Below are 18943 nucleotides of genomic sequence, written 5' to 3' on the forward strand. Positions count from 1 at the left end.
GGCATCTGAAGGAATTGTGCTCTTGGAGGGTCTGCTATGGGAACTGAAATGCTGTGTGTGCGCTTGTCCTGCTGTCAGACCTAATTTGTTAGTGCTAGCACAGGAAAGGGCTTATCCAATGTCTGGTCTTCTGGTATCAGCTCCAACACCACCCTCCTCTCTTCAAGCATGTCTGTAAGATGACCAAATAAAACTAGCCTTGTCTGTTTTTCAGCAGAGTGCAGCAAAAGATGTTTGTTCCTGCAGAAAGGACATTATTACGATCCTTTTTCACATCCCCCCAACATCTGGTTGAATAATAGATGAACAGCAAGATCCAGCAAAGGAAGCATTAAAGGAATGTAAGTAGGATAGGCAATCATGCTGAAATGCCCAGAATTGACACACATCAAAAATGTCCCAAGGAATCCTTTTTTTTTCAGTTCCAAATTAATTTGAATTTTCTAACGTTTAAACTCCCATTCCCAAACACCTGCCTGTTCAGACTGGGAATCAAGTTAAGGCACCTCTCTCCCAGCATTACAAAAAGACGAGTAAAGAACTGCCAGCTCCGTATCTTCTGTTAAGAAGGCTAAAAGAACAGCAGGGCAGCACCAAGAACAACTAATTGTAATTAGTCTTTCAGCTGTAGCTAAGGGGAACGTACTGTAGCCTTCTCACCAACAAATGGGAGTCTTGCAGATGGAATCAAGATGGGTTGAGAAGCTGCAGTAAAAGAACAGCAAGGAATTACAGAGGAAGATGAAAAAACTTACCGTCAACAATGACAGCTGTCAGGAGGCTTTTCTTCTTGTTGGTGTATCTGTCATGGGCCTGGCACTGTTGGTCCCGGAAGCTTGGCACACCTTTAGGGCAGGGTAAGTTCTCACACACAGTGTGCTCCACACTGGCTCCCCGGCAGTTCTTCCCGCCTGGCCCCGGGCTATCGTGGGAAAGAAAAACCAGGGTCAGCAGGAACAGCACAGCTTCTCATGGGCACACCTTTGCCTAATTTTCCCTGTCCAAGGCAACTGTTGAAATAGCAGGAAGGATCCTTCCTCTCAGATGCTCCTTGTTGGAGGGCAAATCCCGCTCTCAGCGGCTCTGACAGAAAATTATTCAAGCTCCATTCTGGATCTATGATTTGCGTATCATAACAGATGCTCTGGAGTACTTCAAAAGCATGTTCTTTTGTAGTATCCCACACACAGATCAATAAATAGGAGCTGCCTACACATAGCACACCTCAGATAAGAGGCAATCCAAAATGCTATTCACCTGTGGGCACTAAGCGGCCTTCTTAGAAGATACAGAGTGTTTAACTGTTCGTATTCTGGTCACAAACCAAGGGGTGTGACTCATTTTGCACTGCTGACCTAAATTTCTTCTTTGACTTCAACAGCAATTCATTCCTCTTTTCCGATGGAGCAGGCAAATGACTGAGAAAGAGTGGAGAGAATGTGCGTGTGTGTGTGTGTGTGAGCGCGTGTGAGTGTGTGAGCGTGTGTACGAGCAGTTCCAGAACAGAACTTGAAGTAAGGCACTCCCAAACTTTGGGTTCTGCTGTGACATCAGGCCTGAGCTCTGACTAACTTTTCCTGTGACCTGGGACAAGTTTCTTAACTGATGGTGACTTGTGAGGGTTAGGCTTTGGAAAGTGCACTGAGCATGACACCTAAAGTCTACGTATTATTTATATTTGCACAGTCAGGTAGTTCAGAAGATAATTTGTGGTTCCATCACAAATACCAAAATTAAGTATTTATATTCTTAAGGGGGAGCCTAGAGGCACCCCGGTGATGTTACTGTGCCCAGGATCACACCACATACCCAAGGCAGAGGCAGGCAACCCAGAACGTTTCACCTTTCTCTTCCCGCCATTTGCTTTGCCCCTGCCTCAAACACTCTTAGCAATGGGGACAGAGCAAACAGCTCTTCAGCACATGTCCTCTAAGGTTCTGTCTTCAGCAGTTTGAAACAAAAATAACATAGAGGTAGCTATAACCTGTACCCTAAGCAGGGTGTCCAGAAACAAATCTGGACAGCAGATAATCTCCATCCATGAAAACCATGCCATTTTACACATTTGTTTTTTAAACATGCAGGAAAGGCCACTAATCCAACATCAGGATTAAGCACCTGCAAAATCTATTTATTCTTATTTATGATTCCCGAGAGAAGAAAAACTCGAACTCTCAACAATAGCCTATATTTTCTTTGCAAAACGAAACAAAAACACAAACAAAAAACCCAAGTAAGCAAAAGACTTAGCCATCCTAACAGATAATTTCTTTAGCTACTTGCTGATACTCTCCTGAATTTCTCACATACCTATCTCCCCAGCTGTAATCAGCAAAGACGGATAAAGTCATGTTCTGACTTTTCTTTAACAGATGGCTATAAAAAGCAACTCCAGCCAAATTCCAGTTTTTAGCAGTATGGCAGTTCATTCCAAAAGCTTCTTCCCCCCTCCCTCCCAGAAGAGCAATGAATATCAGGTTATATCACTCAGCTAATTAGAAACCAAGGCCCCCATTGTATATAATTTATTTCTGTCAGTGGTCCTAGCAAGAGTTGCCCCGTTCACTTACACACGGACTATAGGACTGCATCTTTGATTTCCTAGCTGTGCTGGACTTGATGAATTCAGCATTCGGTGCAACAGAAACATTTGATTCTGCATATAAGAGCTTTATGCCAAATTTCAGCCTAGATCAAATTTTTACAGTAGCTCCATTAATCCCAGAAAGAATGCTTTGGATTTTTTTTTAATGGAAATGCTGATCTCCAGTGACACTGTAACATCACAGAGAGTCACCAGAAGAACAGCGTGAACAAACGCCTGCTTGCACTGCTAACACCTCTTTTCTGCCATGGACACCTGCAAGGCAGCAGATGTGCTGAGGCCGATGCAGAAATCTGGGAGGATCGTGTCTGCTGTCTTAGACTGGGTGAGACAGACACTCAGTCCAGATGACTTGAAGCATGACGCAGGATTCTTCCCAAATGAACCCTGCACTCACGTAAAGACATCAGATCCACAAACTTTGGTTTCAGAACCATCTCTTTGGCTACAGTGAAAGAGATGTAGCCATTGAACGTAAGTGACTCTGTGCATGTTTGTGTGTACATCCACGGGGCGGGGGGGGGGGAAAGAAACAAAAAAGAAAGCAGTCAGAAGACCCAAAGAGTAACAGAGCGCTCTCTCGAGAGCAGGGTATCAAGCTGATGGCCATGGAACAGGAGACACAGCAGGGCTACTATTTACTGTGTTCATCAGCAGTTGCTTTGGCTTTAATCTTAAGATGTCATTAACTTGTGAGGGACTTTCTATGAGTTTGCCAGCGCAGATTGGAAGCAAGCAGCTCGCACTGCTGGTAATAATGGTCGCTGGCAATACTAAAGTAATAGCCAAATCCATGAGGAGACAGAGATGTCCTGAGCACCCACCACTCCCGGTCCGTGGGAGCTGCAGGAACGTAGCGCCTTTTGGCCTGCCCTCACCTGCTCGGCCCTTCAGCAGCCTGACCCGTCTTCTCTTTCTAATTGAGGAGTAAAATGAACTGCCTCCTCCTGACGTAGTTTCTCCCAAAATTAGAGTTGGATGCCTTCATCTCATCAGCCACAAAACATCCTACAGATCTGGGGGATGTTTCTACTCCCAGTAATCCAACAAAAAATAATACACCCAACAAGACCTTCCCACTTCAGCTCCCCTCTGTCCAACAGCATCATACTTTATTTGGTAGTATGTTGCTGCTTTCTACTAAACTAACTCTAGTAAAACACGAGTAGAATACAGAACATCTACTCAAGGGGTTCAGGAACAAGCAGATAAACAGACATGGACAGGCAGTCAGAGAAATGGAGAAGACATAGCTCTGCCATGCTGCTTATGTTCTGCTCTGCTGCTGTTTGAGTAGGGAATGCAGAATTACTGGCAGTAATCTTTTACTTAATTGACCCCTGTAATAGTATTTCAGTATTACAGGCCTCTTGGCACATTTAAACAGGATACTGAGGGTTTTCATCATGTAAAATGAAGAAAAAACAATGACAGTCACTCTCTCTGGTCTCCCACAAACGGTCACCTAGCACTTGTTCATATACCTTTCTTTTCTTGCTTCACTCCATTTTTCTGGCTTCACCCTTGTGTCCCTTCCAGCTTTCCAAATGCTGAGGCCAAGACTTTGGGCATCATCTCTATCAGATTCTGCAAAAGAATCTGAACGGAAAGATCCCTATAATCCCAGGTCCCAAGCCCTGTATAATATGGGCTCTAGCAGTGCCTGGGATTTCCAATAAACAGTGTAATTCAAGTCCGCCCTGACACATGCCTGAAACAGTGACCGTGCGAGATCTCCTGGTGGACAACTTCACAGCCATCTTCCACTGTATTTATGCCAAGAGAATCCACCCACTAATGGAACTGAAGAAATCAAAGCCCATTTATACTACCGCGACCCTTTTACATGACAAGAGGGGACTGGAGAAGGGGTGGAGATCTCATTCTGATGTTCTGTTTAAGCCAGTGGTTTTCTCTTCAATCCCACTGTACAACAATAGTCCGAAGCCTAGACAAGAACACAAGGCAGTACAACTCAAAAGTCTGGACGTGCAAACTGGCTCATGACACACTGCCTTACAACCGTTTGGAGGCAATGCATGCAAATACTCAGAGAAATTACAGAGAGGAAAAACCAAATCAAACAGTGAAGCAACTGGTTTAAAAATACTGATAGTCCCACAGGCACAAAAGTCAGCTGGCGGGAGTAGAGATTCCAGTTATAAAAAAAAAAATCCCAAGACCAAATATATATAAAATAAAAGATAAATCCCTTAGCCAATATTTTTGGACAGTGAATAAACCAGCTGCAGAAGTGGGCTGATGCCAGGAATTTGAAGCAAAAGAAGATCACGTGTGTATCCCCAGCCAAGAATGTATATGAGCAAGAGAATTTTAAAATCAGTGTGCAATCTTGGAGGGAGCATTTCCTGTAATTTAAGGAACGATGATGAATGGATTTAGGTTTGGTCAGCACTGTGGTTAAAGAGACTTTTTGTAGCTGACAGCAAAGAAAGCAGCTCAGTCCCTTGTTCAGGAAAATGAGCTGGTAAAAATCAAGCCTGGACATCACAGACACGCAATTGCAGTTCAGCGTTATTTAAGGAGAGGAATAAACAAAAATATCCCTTTCACATGAATACAGCTCAGCAGCAGCCAGTGTGTGCCTATCCATCATCTAGGCATGTCTTCAAAGTGACTATGTTGCTAGCCAGAATTTCAGCCCCTATTTAAAAAGAAAAGTTTCCTGTGCTTTGTCTGTGGAGAAAACCTTAAAATATGAATAAAGTCAGAGATACACAATTTGGAGGGCTGCTCTCAAGATTGTGAGCACCCTCACTCATCTCAGAAGCCTCCCATAAGAAGAAAAGACTTCCAGATGTGCCTCAATTGACCTGAGCGATGAAGGATGGCACATGGGAGATAACACCACTTATGTTTCTTCCTGAACCAGAAAAAAATCCAAGCCCAAGCAGAGCGCATAGGACTATTTGTAGTCACTATGCAGGAGCTAAAGAGCACCCGCTGCACTCTGTGTGTGGGAAAACTTTCCTTTTCATATGCAGCACATCCTGATGTACAGAAAATCTCAAGGTGCTTTACCAACACAGCTATATGACACTATGACCACTGTCAGCCACTCTATCGCTTCCCAAGCCCAGAGCCAGCACTCCCTGCAAAACTGATCTCTAAGACATATTGGCTCAGTTTGGTCTGTAGATCCAGATCAACCCCTCCTCATTCACTGCAGTGCTGGAGAGGAAACACAGCATCATTTCTTCTGCCAAACTGTACATTTTTTATTCAATTGTATCTATGTTTGAATCATTGCAATGGGCCACTTCCAATGCTAACCCTTCAAGCCACTTCCACAGAACCTACTTCACTCTGAGTCACTCCAGAATTTTGACCTGGTCCTTGCTGCTTGTGAACAAGAAATCTCTCACGTCCTCTGCACAGCACTGCTGCCTATTTCTTCCCTGTACTCTGGCAGCAAGGATGGTCTAAGCTCTACATGCAAAAAGAAATCAGCATGACATGAAGACTTACGGGGGATTGTCGCACTTCCGCTGTCTGAATCGCACTCCTGTGCCACACGTCCGGCTGCACATGCTCCACTGACTCCACAGGCTCCAGTCTCCATCAACATGCTCAGGGATGGGAGTTTTACTGACGCACTCCCCAGCTCGGCACCACTGAAATGCAATTGTGTTAGCACAGGCTGGAAAGAAGCCCTGATCTTGCAAACATTCCTGCACAGGTGGACTTAAAAGGATGTCTGAGAGATTACAACAAGCCCATGTTTAAGTTTCTAGAGATTCAAGGCTTCAGTGAGATGGAGGTGGGAGGAGGAGAAAGGGAGGAGGTCAAACATAGAAATTAAGTGCCACCCTCAACGAACTCCTGAAGGGAGTTCTGTCATTAAAAAAAATAATCACAGAATTGAGCCCTTTGCTTTATAAAGCAGATAATTATCTAAGTGCTAAGACTTAAAGCCACACTCTTTACAGAAACTGAGTCCAAGAAATTATACCCCAAAGCAATGTCTTCATCAGCAGCAGTCCCAGTATGTACAAAATAATTGAGGTATTTTGGAACTAACTTGGCTAAAGCCCCAAACAACCTTTGATTCTAATAGGTTGTGCTGGCTCCTGACCAAGCAGCAAACTTGGCCTATTCTCCTGCTCTGTCCAGGATATGATACAGTCAGCACTGCTAAGCAGTCTTACGAAAGAATCACCAGGACTCCTGTAGTTAGAAAAACATATATCTAAAAATCTTTTGTCTCAGTTTCCTTGTCATGCTTTCCAGGATCCAACTTTTCTTGTCATTGTTTATCTTTATTTGCAAGCAAAGTAAAGGTCTCTAATCTTTGATTTTAGCAACAAACTTTTTAATTTTACCCTTTCTTACCTCCCCAACCATACAACATACACAAAATAGAATCCAAAACCAGTAAGTAGGGGGCTGGGAGTTACCAAACCAGTCAAGTTCCTTTGTAGCCTAACAAGTTATCAGCTGCACCGGGAGAGTCAACCACACACATTTATGAACCACACACCACCTAGCACAGCCCATCTTGGAGGTCAAACGTTCACTTAAGTCAACTGCTGTTAGCACAGTAGGTCAACTGGGAACCCTTATGGCACTGAAACCAGTTACTGGAATGGTGATTTTCACTGGAGGGAGATCCACTAATCTGAGAGTTTATTTTGTGTTTCTTGTAACAATTTTCTACGTTGACCTGAATTCTGGAAAGTCCATATATGCCTTAGTCATCTGAGTATATACATACAGTACAGCAAACGATACTTCAAAAACAACTGAACATCACTGAATTTGAGCTCAACACATTTTGAGCTACTTTCAGAAACTATAAAGTTTTTATGTAGCCCCTTTTTCTTTCCCCACCTTTCTCCACTCCCCAAATGCCAGCCTAAACGCTCTCCACTCTTTCTACCTCAAATACAGCAAACACTACTACCTTAGCTTATGCTGAAAAAATGCCTCACTCATGAAACACCCCTGGCAGCAATGAACAGAAGTGACAGGAGCGAGTTACTACCTAAGATGGCTCGCAGGGTACTCAGTCTCTGCACTTAGCAGAGTGAGGCATGGGGGTTTTCCTGCACCGTTTGTAGAATGCCTAGACCACAAGAACTTGACTACTGAGGTCTCCAGAGGCTACTGAAATACACGTAACATAAAATCAGAAAGACTTAACCCAATCCAGCTGTTAATTGAGCAGTTTCTGTAACAAAATCAGTAAAAAATATGGGTTTATGGTAAATACTGAACATCTTGGAAACATTATTCCACAGACAATGCTGGAAAAACCAAACTGACTGCTACTGAGCATTTTGATTACCTTGTCTGCGCCACATTCAGTGCCATCCAGAGGGGGGTCCAACTTTGTTTTACAGGACGTATCTCCTTCCACCAGGCACCAGAGCCCAGCACACATCAAATGCTGTAATCACAAAGCAACGAGGTGCAGTTATTACTTCTGGAGATGTCAGCTATCATTATGGGATACACTGCAAAGCTCAGGCAGTCTTTCTCAAGTGAATCCAGAGGCATCTAGCTGGTTTGGGAGCAATTATTTTTTAAGGATAGATTGGCATTAAGTGGTGGGGCTGAGAATATAAAAGAGATTGATGGATGCCGTTGTCAGAAACAAAACTCACCCAAAACAAGAAGTGCATCATTTAAATAGATTTCTTTTCACAAGAATAAATCTGGTCCATTAAAAAAGTATCCTATATGGGAGGCCAAGATGGGTGCTGTGGAACCATGCCACATGCTTAGATGTCCAAGCTGCTTAATTATTTGTATTTTTTAAAAAGATGCTCAAGTAACTGAGCATGATGAAACGCAGTCAGCCCTGCTGGATCTGGTGGTAGCTATAATCAGCCAGCAATGCTCCTTGAGAGAAGAAGATCTTAAGGCGGAATGAGAAAGAGGAAAGGATTTCATGGTGTGCCGCGCAGCAGAGGAGGAGCTTGGTGACAGGCAGGGGCAAAGTTAGTAACGGTTTGGTGGTGAGAAGTAGCTGCTAGAGACCAATGTGCTAGAGAAGGCGAAAAGTGAGATGTGAGGGCAAGAGCAGCAAGTGGTACAGCACATCTCGCTACCAGACTTGAACCACGTTCTGGGTATCATTATTCAACATTGCTGCTCTGCTCAGCCCATGTGTGTTGCAGGGATATGAATGCTGACCACACTTGCGTGATCTGTCAGATCAATAACGTTTTCAGAATTTGAGAAAAAGAACGAGGAAGAGGGGCCTTTACGTCGTTAACATTTTCCACAGCATCCACTGTGCTCTGTGTTCCATGAAAGTGGATGATTTCAATACAGTGCTACAGATCTGAGTACCAAAAAAAGAAAAAGAAGAGTTACATTTCTTTCCACTATTGTTCACGTTTCAATGTAATGGTAAAAAGATGAGAAGCCTGACTCAAGTGCCAGCTGGTCTTGTCAAGATTTATTGCACCTCATTAAATAGTTGAGTCAACACGCTTCAAACTTACAGTTCTTTCACAATGCAATGTAAGAGACTGTGGGTGCATGTGTGTTTTGTGTACATGCATGTTGGTATGCCTATATAAAATAGATCTGTACTGCAGAGGGTGCAGACGAGATAAATCCCAATACCAAGAGCGATGATGTAGAACATACTGAAACAAAATAGTTATCACAGCAGTATCTGCATCCTGATTTATTTCTACATTTTTTTCTGGAAAGAGGATTTTGCATTATTTCAATGGAAAGAACATTCACAACAACTAGAAGCAGACGGCACCATTCAGCAACATCTGTATGAACCACAACACAGAAAGCCATCGACAAACAAACAAACAATCAACAGCAAATACACCAGGGGAGCCTAAATCAATGAATTTTCAAGACATTTTCCCCGAACTAATAGAGCATATGGGAAAATATCAGACTTTAGTAATTTTGACTAAATGACTGTGACTAATTAGTGGTTTACCCACAGCTCTGAAAGCACTTAAGCCGATTAGCCATAAGGACATCACATACTCTTTTACAGATAGGTATAGCGAGGCAGAATTGACAAGCCAGAGATTTCAGAGCTTACTGAGAAATCAGTTGTTCCACACTGCAACTCCCAGATTCTCAAACCCCCACCTTCCCTGGAGAGGACTAAAATCAAAAAGTACATCAATTAACCGTCCACAAGTGTTACAGAACGAACACTAATCTAGGCAATAAACCATTTAAACTGAAAAAGCTTTTCCCCAAATGCCAAACTTTCAGCTCTGAGAGGATGCTTGTTTTCCTAGTTGTAAAGCTACAGCACCCTTGCACCTGGTTTAACTCACTGGGATCTAAAGGTGATGATTCTTTACGTTACGACTACGCATATGAATGACTAAAAAGGATTCAAAAACAGTTAAAATATGTTTAAAGCATGTCACAGACCTAGGTGGAAGGTATCATAGGAGGTTCTAGCCACAGCGGCAGGACGTGCTGCATGTACCTACAGGGCACAATTAAGTGCAGTCTATGAACTCGATAGACTCTAACAGTTTCTTTGCCATTACAAATAATTGTATTGATGACTTATAAATGTTGTTAGTGTTAAGCCAGGGTCAGGAATTAATTGACAATCTGGACTGTCGCTTCTCCCTTGATGACCGTGGACAGTGATCTTGTGAAAGCATTATCAGCAATGCCTCCTTTCAAACTGTGGTTGGGGAATAGTGATACATAAAATGAAGGGAAGCTTCAGAGATGAAGGGTGGAGATAGCATGTATTTTCACTTTTCTAGGCTTCAGCACCTCTGTTACACATAACCACAAAGCTTCAGAGCAGAATGTGATGAGAAACCCTCCAGCGTGATCTCTTGAATAACACAGACAGAAATTTTGCCCTGTGGTTCCAGAAGGAAACCCTCTGCTTCTGCTTTCTGTCAGAAAGACGTCCTGGCTGAAGATGGAATGGAATTTACTACATCCTTAAAGAAGTTGTTCTAGACACAGATGAGCGCCATTGCTAAATATCTGCGCATTATGCAAGGCTGGTATTTGTTAAGGTTCAGCTTCAAGTCCCTGAATCGTAAGCTGCTTGTAAATTAGTCAGGGTTAAATTCTCCTCTTTGATGTAACACTGGGAGGGGGAAGGGGGGTGGCGGAAACAGAAAGTCATAAAAATGAAGCAGCTTTTTGTACAACTTTAGTTGCCAACCAGAATTCCTCCATAGCCCACAAGAACGTGGAAGGTGATAAAGCCAGCTAACGTGCCCAGGTATGAGCCGTGGCCTGGGGGAAGCAATGGGCACAGGTAACCTCAAACAGGTGTGCCTGTACCAGCAGAACTACAGAACTGAGCCCTGCCTACGGATGGAGCGGGTGCAAATACTCACATACATGTCTGTATGTGTGTGTGTATATATATGTATATGTTTATGCATATATATACAAGTACACACACACATGCATCCATGGCGCGTATTTATAGGGAGATAAATAAAGGAAAAATCTGTATTAGCAACACCAACCTTTCTGAAATTTCCCATCTTTGAGGTATGGAAAACATAGGATTTTTATAGTATCCCTGTGTTTGATTCCGAACACTAAATGCAAAGCATATTTCAGGAAACAGTTACAGAAAAATCTGGTAACTGCGCTTCAGCTCTGTGTTCTAGTGCCATACCACTACAAAGCTCAAACACTCATTAGTGCAGTCCCCTGTATTTAATACAGCATTCAGATACCCCAGCAAAGATTAAACCATCAGCTTTGGTATTGTATGTTCCCAAGATGTTTTATCATGTTAATAGCTCATTTCAAATGAGATCATATATCCTCCTCAACTACAATAGAAACCCAAACAAAACTCCCCATTAAACAGTCCTGTAGCTAACCAGTCGCAGTGACTGACTTTTTAATAGTTAAATAGCCAGCTTTGAGGAGAAATATCAAAGTGAGAAATGGCAGAACTTGAAAGGCAGTTGCTTGTATATGAGTGGCAGTTCAGAGCTTACACTGACATAGAAGAAGCCATCAAAAGAGCCGTATTACTGGTAATTGTAAATTCAGCAACCAGCTTTTAGAAGGCAGGTCTCTGCCTGCAAAGTCTTCCCTACAGCATTCAAAAAGTGCCAGTTAGGATTTTCCAATGACAGATATTTTTCACTGGAAAAATATTGATTTGTTGAAACTGTCTGTGGGGAAAGGTCCTCTTTGGATCAGCTCCCAGCTTGAAATATTTCCAAGAGCAAAATAAAATTTAAAAAAAGTGAGATGGTTGTTGAAAAGTAATATTTCAATAAAAATTTAAATTTCTTTTTTTTTTTAAATTGAAATGCTTGTTCAACCGAACCCCTCAGGAATTTATACAGACAGAAAATAAAATTTAAAAATCGCAATAAAAATGGAATTTTGATAAAGGTGCAAATTTTAGACTCTCAAAAACGCCTGGAAGATAGGAAAACTTGTCTGCACAGCTGTTTGTTAGAAACCAGTCCTGAGAGAGGTCACAGTCCGGAAACTCCCAAGCTAGGAGATATCTGCTCGGCAGGTGAACGACGCTTCCGATTACAGGTATTATAACGGCATCTATTTGGGAAAGGGGCCTTGCTGTGCCAGGTGTTTTCTCTTCCTCGGAGAGCGTGCAATCTAAACAGACTCCTAGGAGCTTGGAGATAAAGGAAGATTTATCCCTCTGTTATAGGTGGGAAGATGAGGAACAGAAAGGAATGAAATGTCTTGCTGAAAGTCTGCTGGGAGACAAGGAAAAACGCTGCTCAGAGCTCTGCAGTCCTCTGCTCAGTGTCACAGCCACAGGCTCGCACTGCCTGCTCTGGCTAAACTTCAGGGTAAAACCAGAAACAACTCCTGGGATACCCCCAGGAACACGTCTGGCTGTGGGCCTTCCCACCTTTCACAGCTTTTCACGCTTTTTCACAAAACATACTGTTTCTGAAGATGGTGTTTACCTTACGTGGAACTCCATCCCACACATGTGGCAGCACAGACTCACAGCGTGTGAAGCGCTACGACCACTCACATGCGGCTCTAGGGAAGTAATCTATTTTAGGTTCTTTAACTCAGTGCTGCAGCTGGAAATGAGGAGAAGCCAGAATTAATTCAGCCAGCTCTTTGCCCACAGGCAATAAGTCTAGAGTCTGCTAGTTTCTGGGTTAGCTACTGCATCACCACTGTTACTAAAATCAGCATGATTCTGCCCAATGACCTCATATGGTCTCAGTGAGAAGAGAGGGCTCGCAATGCACCTCTGTCTCAAAGCCTCAGATTATTACCTACAAGGGGAGCTTCCAACTCTCCAAAGCATAAAGAGAATCCAATGAACAAAGATATCCTTCCCACTAGGGAAGAACTCAACAGAAGCTAATTCCTTCCCTACATACTCACTCCCTCACCTTGGATTCATCCAAAAAAAGAAACACTTATTTCTCCTGAGAATGAATTTGTTCCTGCTGCCTATTGCCCACTGGAAAGAGGAACCTCTTATTTCTAGCAGCAGAATTTAACCACCATGAAACCAATTTTGCTGTCAAAATGAAGCGATTATGAAGAAGGACTTAGAAAGAGTAAACATCCTTAAGGAAGAGGAGCAAGACACCACATAACACACAGGAACACTTATAAATAGGCTGGCTTTCAACGAAGTATCAGATCTCTTTTAGTTTGCCAAGGTTTTGGCTTGGCACATAGCTAACCATGACAGAAAACATCCTTATGAACAGAATCCTAATTAACACCTGTTAAGTACAATAAACACACAATTTACACACGCTTTCCTGTTCAAAACGCTGTGTATACGTTCTTGAAGCCTCACAGCGTGCTTCTGAGGAAGAATTCTTTACACAACAAGGTGAGAAAAACAATGCCCACAATTTCCACGCTGTCGCTAACTTTAATCTTGGGTGCATAAACAACTGGCAATCTACAACGGATCACAAGGGAGGTGAGCGCTGTTGTTTGCCACTGCTATTAGATGGAGCTCCTTGCTGTTGAAAACTAGATGAAAAGCGCTCAAAATCAGAACCCTGTAAAATTGGAAGGCGCTTTTGAAAAGGAGCCGTGTACTGCCCCAGACAAGGTAACTGTGAGGCTTGGATACACGTATCAGTGGCCAGCTGCTGACCTTTCGCTAGAGCTGATATTCCAAGGAACAAGTGGTAGGTCCCATAGCCGAAGTATCTGTCTATCTGTCCAAATGACAGACCTGATCCAAAAGTCAAGGGAAGGCTTGATAAAGAATCACAAGGACTATCCTAGAATACTCAGGCAATGGTTGATATCCACTACTGATATTAACAAAACTGGGCAACAATCCCACAAATTTATAATGTGTAATTTTATTCATTAATGACAAAGTAGAATGGATGTCTTTACTGTTGGACAGAAAGCATCTCAGCCTGTATTACAAAAACCAATCAGATAACCTTCTTAGATGCAACTAGAAAAGGTTTCTTAAAAAACATTTCCCTGTTTTCACTACCTGGTGATCACTTTGTTTCTTCAGAACACAGAGAAACACATGTGGACAACATTACACTTTTTAGATGAGGAGGACCAATAATCTGCCTGCTTGGAGCCAACAAACAAATTTAGAGTTGATTCCCCTTTATATTAGTTTTTTTCATCGATGTAACTCCATTAACTCAATGAACAGCCTCTTCAGCAAAACTTGTGTGAGTGGAAAGTCACCAACATCAGACACAAGTGTACAAAATCAACAAGATTGTTTTACCTCTTGAGGAAATGGCCCTTGACAGTTAAAGAACTCTTAAGGAAATGGTCCTTGAGAGTTAACTGCTTTCCGGTGCTACTCTTTTCCTTGTAGAACAGTGCAAAAAATTCAACATAGTAATTTCCGAGATTTGTTAACGTTCTGTATCAGAGAAAACAAAACAAACTGAACGCAGCAAACATGAAGGATGTCACGCTGGGTTTGGTTCTCTGAGCTAGATGGCTCGATACGCGTTCCTCCAACTACCAACACATGGATCCCATATGAAATGTACCCGTATATATAGATGGAGTGATACCAAGAGCTTTTTTGTTCTACAATTAAATGTATGAATGTTTCCCCTTCGTCTTTCAGGGAGAAAGACAAAATATCTGTCAGCTTCCAAAACAGTAACTTACCGTGACACACTGCTCACCACAGACAGATTTGGATGTCTAAGGTCTGAATGAAATTAACTGCTTATAATCTTCAGTCAAATAGCCTTTCTAACAGCAGATGAAAGCCAAAGGATTAGAAAAATCCAGAGTTCTCATGTTTTGACAATGTTAGCAAAAGCAAAACCAGGCTATTCAAGAGCTGCCCAAAACACACTTGCAGACAGGAAGATGGGCCCTGACCTCTCTAGAGCGGATGCAGCAGGGATCTTTTGCCAAGTGTGCCATCATCTCTCACCGTAAAACTGCTCCTAGGGCTCTGTGAGTGGCTCTGTGGGATAGATGGTAAGAGACAGAGAAACATAAAAATTCTTCTTTTGAGAGGGATTTGGCCTACTGCAAGCTCTTCACCCTTTCCTGTGAGGAAGCTGAACTGGAATTACTTACTTTTATACTGGAAATGTGCAATGCAGTATCTGGAAATTGTTCCAATCTGGGGGAGATACAAGAAACCAGTATTTTGAGAAGTGAAGAGTGGTTTGGGAGGCCTGATTGGAAATACTTCAAGAAGGGCAACCTTTCAAAGCCGGTAGAAGCTCAGGGCTTCTGGAAAAGCACGCAGCTTCCCTGAGACTCAAAATCAGATGCTAAAAAACGGACACATTCAAACCCGTTACTGCATTTGAAAATTTAGGCCATGATTGAACCTCCTAACCATGCACCAGGATGAAAGAAAAACTGGCAAAAGCAGCAAAGGCAGGGACACTGCACAGAAATGCAAATGTGAGGGGCTAGACGGAAGCTGGTCACAAGGAGTTGGATAAACAAGAATGGATCCTGCCAGGCAAGCAGTGGAAGACTCCCATACTGCCAGAGAAGGCACAAGTGAGTAGAAACACTTTTTTTTTTTTTTTAACTGTACATTGGGAAGCAAACAATGAAACAGAAAAACACTGTCTAATTTTAGCAATTTCTGGTGGTCTCAAGGCAAAATAAATGCCTTCTCCACTGTCTAAAGTATTTCTTTGCAAAGCACCAGTTCTATTTCATTTTTTCATGTACCTGGAATTAAAGTAATAGTCAAAAGAAGGAGATGATTGGAAAGATAGCATTAATGAGACCACAAACTAATTTTACGGCAAAGCAACCTAAGCTAAATACTAATCTTTTCAGTGCCTTTAGGGCATTCATGAAACTAGCTCCTGTGGGTCTAGGATTCATAGACGTATAGAAATTCAAGTAGAAAAAGATAAGCTTTATCCATTTTCCTACCAAGACACAATTCTTTCTCACAGTATGTGCTCTTCAGTTTTGCTGAGCCCAGTTTTCAGTATCTTAAATGAGAGAACACAACGGTACATGTTACCTCAGCTGAAGAAATCATGGAAGTACCTTTACGTGGTCAAACCTGGAAGATGTAGGGACATGTGGTACAAGGCACTGGAACAGAGTCACTCCTTTGAATTAAACATTAGAAATGTTGTACTTTGACTTATTACCAATTTCTACCTCAGTATGCTTAAAAGAGCCGTAGCTCATCAACTACGTTGCAACCACAGCCGCTATATTAGCATCGTATTGTACATGTCATGTGTTAAGTGCTGCTCTGAGGTTCACGCTAGACGTACCCCACGAAGACAAGGCTTATGAGTTCACGGAATTATGCTGTAATCTAGCTCAGGAGAAGATATCTGCCTATGATGAAGGTAGGGCAAGAACTTCAGGCAAGTTTCATAATCAACCTGATCACTCCCATCTAATATTGTTTGCAACTTAGAGACTAAAATTCTGACCTTGCTCTTTGCGACATCCATCTCGTATTGTCTTCACAGAGAGGAACGTTCACTCAGTAACTCCCAGTGAACTCCTCAGGCTTTAACATCTGATTGTAGGATACTAAAAGTATTGATTTTTTTAAACAACAGGCAGTGTTGCCCATTAAAAAAAAACGAAACAAAAACCTGGGAAATTAAAAGAATGAAATCACGGATTGTGTTTCTTGGCCACGGGAAAAGAGAAGAAAGGGACAGTAAAATAAATATAGATATGTACACACACTGTTCAGATGTGGTTGTGAAGATTATGGGAGTTTTCTCTTGAAGTGTTTTGCAGATGGGAAGTTCCCAGAAGGCCAATGGGAGAGGTCTGAATGCCCTTCAAGCTTGTTATACACTATTTTCAGGCTGATACTCAATCGTATTTTGGCTAATTTCATTAAGTTCAAACTTCAGCTGTAGATGCCACATCACAAGGCTACACTAATTCTTTCTCCCTCCCCTTGTGTCTTAATAAGAAATGTAGGATTGCCAAGCTCAAGTGCTTGATTCTTAATAGGCACTCTGTATTATTTTTAAGAGTTTATTATTTTTATATTCTTAAATTTCCACATTGTATTTTTATAATTTTATTTTGGTTCCCCTCTCTCTTTTTATTTTTCTTTAAACCACTGCACCAGAATGTGTTTTGACCATCTTCCAAACTGAAACACGTACAAAAATTTCTGAAGCATTCCAATAATTGTAAACTGGGCTGCGCTGCCCAGGCAGGAACTCTGCTTCTCTCTCTTTCTCTCTCTCTCTTAAACAAAAAGTATTTCCACTGAAAATAAAGAGAAAAAGGTCTTTTTGCAACATACAGAAGCAGTGAAATAGGACACTTCAGTTTCATATGAAACAGGCAACGTGAAAATAGTCTGAATTTTAACAATCTACATTAGGAAAACTATAAAATATAGTACGGTAATAAGTAAATTGTTGCCTTTACTTCTAAAAAAGAAAATCTTCTCATTTTATTTTAGAATTGCCAGGCTTCTATCCTGCAAGCCTCAAGAAAACTGAACCCATCCTCTTCCAGATTTTTTATTATTATTATTATATTTACACAGAAGCTAAAGTGTGTAATGGAAAATTATGTAGACAAAGTCCCTGGTGGTACAGAAAATGACAATGCAACCTATTATTTTCAGGATAGATCAGTTTTCAATCTAATTACCATGTTCTTGTAAATATTCTATACGTTACTAAATAATAGGGCTTACTATCATCATCTGGATCTTGCAAATGACCCCGCAAAGAAAAAACAGACAGAGGCCCATTAATTCCCATGCAAGGAGTCCAAGAGTCCACTCTGCCAGTCTCTTTGCAAGATCAAGACCAGAGAGAGACCCACAATTGCTTGATTATATTCACCGCCATACCAGCAAATATGAAAACTGAAGGGATACGTAAAATCCACTTGATTATTACAATTGTTGCTCTTCCTTTACTTAGTTCTTTGGTTCCTCTCCTTTTCCATTTTAGCCCAGAAATCTAGTCAGTCTCCTTTGGCTTACAATCAATTTTGCCTCCTTGTTCTGTGCTGCTGCTCCGCAGCTTGTAGATACTGGGACATACCTATATTGGTTAAAAAACAACTTGAACTTAAGAAAAAACAGTAGAGCCAATTCTAGCTGTTTTAATTTTTCTAAAACCAGTGTCACATCAAAATTCACATTCCCAGTTACACCTGAGTTGACAGTGTCCCTTTTTCAGAAAAAAATTCTCTTTGTAGCAATGCTAATCTCTTTCTACATGCCATTTTAGCCTAAGCACAGTTTTGACTCAAAACAACACTAAAAGATAATGGTTATGTAAAAACCCGCAAAAATGTGTTAATAATAAATAAGCCAAAAGGCATATAAAACAAAAAGCCAAACACTGGATACAAAAGATAGAAATCACATTTTTTCCATAAATATAATTTCAGTGCAAAAGCCTCTCTTCGTAGGCATGCCAGTCTGAAAAATGAACCCAGTGTTCCGATTAAACACACAGCATACCTCCATGTGAGGTTATGAACAATGCGTTTTTATGCATTTCTGGTGGAGAAACACCATCCCTGCTCTGTGAGAGACTCAGCATAAACCATCTGTGCTATTTCCCTCACTGACAGCGCGGCTAAATAAAGGGGACAGCAAAGAGTTAAAGTCTGCTCTCTGCAGAAGCCTTCATCGCTTGAGTGGGGTTGAAGCTTTTTGCTTCCTCTTGCTTTGGGGTCAAATGAATCCACAATACTGGATTCACAGCGCAGTGTGGATCTGAAGAACAGGGGTCAGACAGGTTGAATTCCCTGTAACTTGCACAACCTAGCATGTTAGCCCTGGACTCCCGTCAACATTTAGCAACCAGAATCCCAAAAGATCTCTGTGTTTGGGGTACACTGATAATGCACTATGCAGTGTCAAAGGTGCGTTGCTGTTTAGTTTTTTCCACAACTCGTATCATGATTTTGCTCAGA

General features: G+C 41.8%; 1 protein-coding gene across 2 annotated transcripts in view; it reads right to left on the reverse strand.

Moving 5' to 3' along the window:
• ADAMTS17 (ADAM metallopeptidase with thrombospondin type 1 motif 17) overlaps positions 1-18943 on the reverse strand; it is a 198066-nt gene that overhangs the window by 77660 nt on the left and 101463 nt on the right. For both annotated transcript variants that reach the window (XM_087744635.1, XM_087744634.1), the window contains exons 11-13: positions 7914-8015; positions 6095-6240; positions 756-922 (exon numbers count right to left, since the gene is read on the reverse strand). In XM_087744635.1, the coding sequence (XP_087600761.1) occupies positions 756-922; positions 6095-6240; positions 7914-8015 (415 nt within the window). The remainder of the gene's footprint in view (positions 1-755; positions 923-6094; positions 6241-7913; positions 8016-18943) is intronic.

The sequence above is a fragment of the Nipponia nippon genome, unplaced genomic scaffold, assembly GCF_047370975.1.
Source record: "Nipponia nippon isolate SJK-2023a ecotype South Korea unplaced genomic scaffold, ASM4737097v1 scaffold_9, whole genome shotgun sequence".
Classification (NCBI taxonomy): Eukaryota; Metazoa; Chordata; class Aves; order Pelecaniformes; family Threskiornithidae; genus Nipponia; species Nipponia nippon.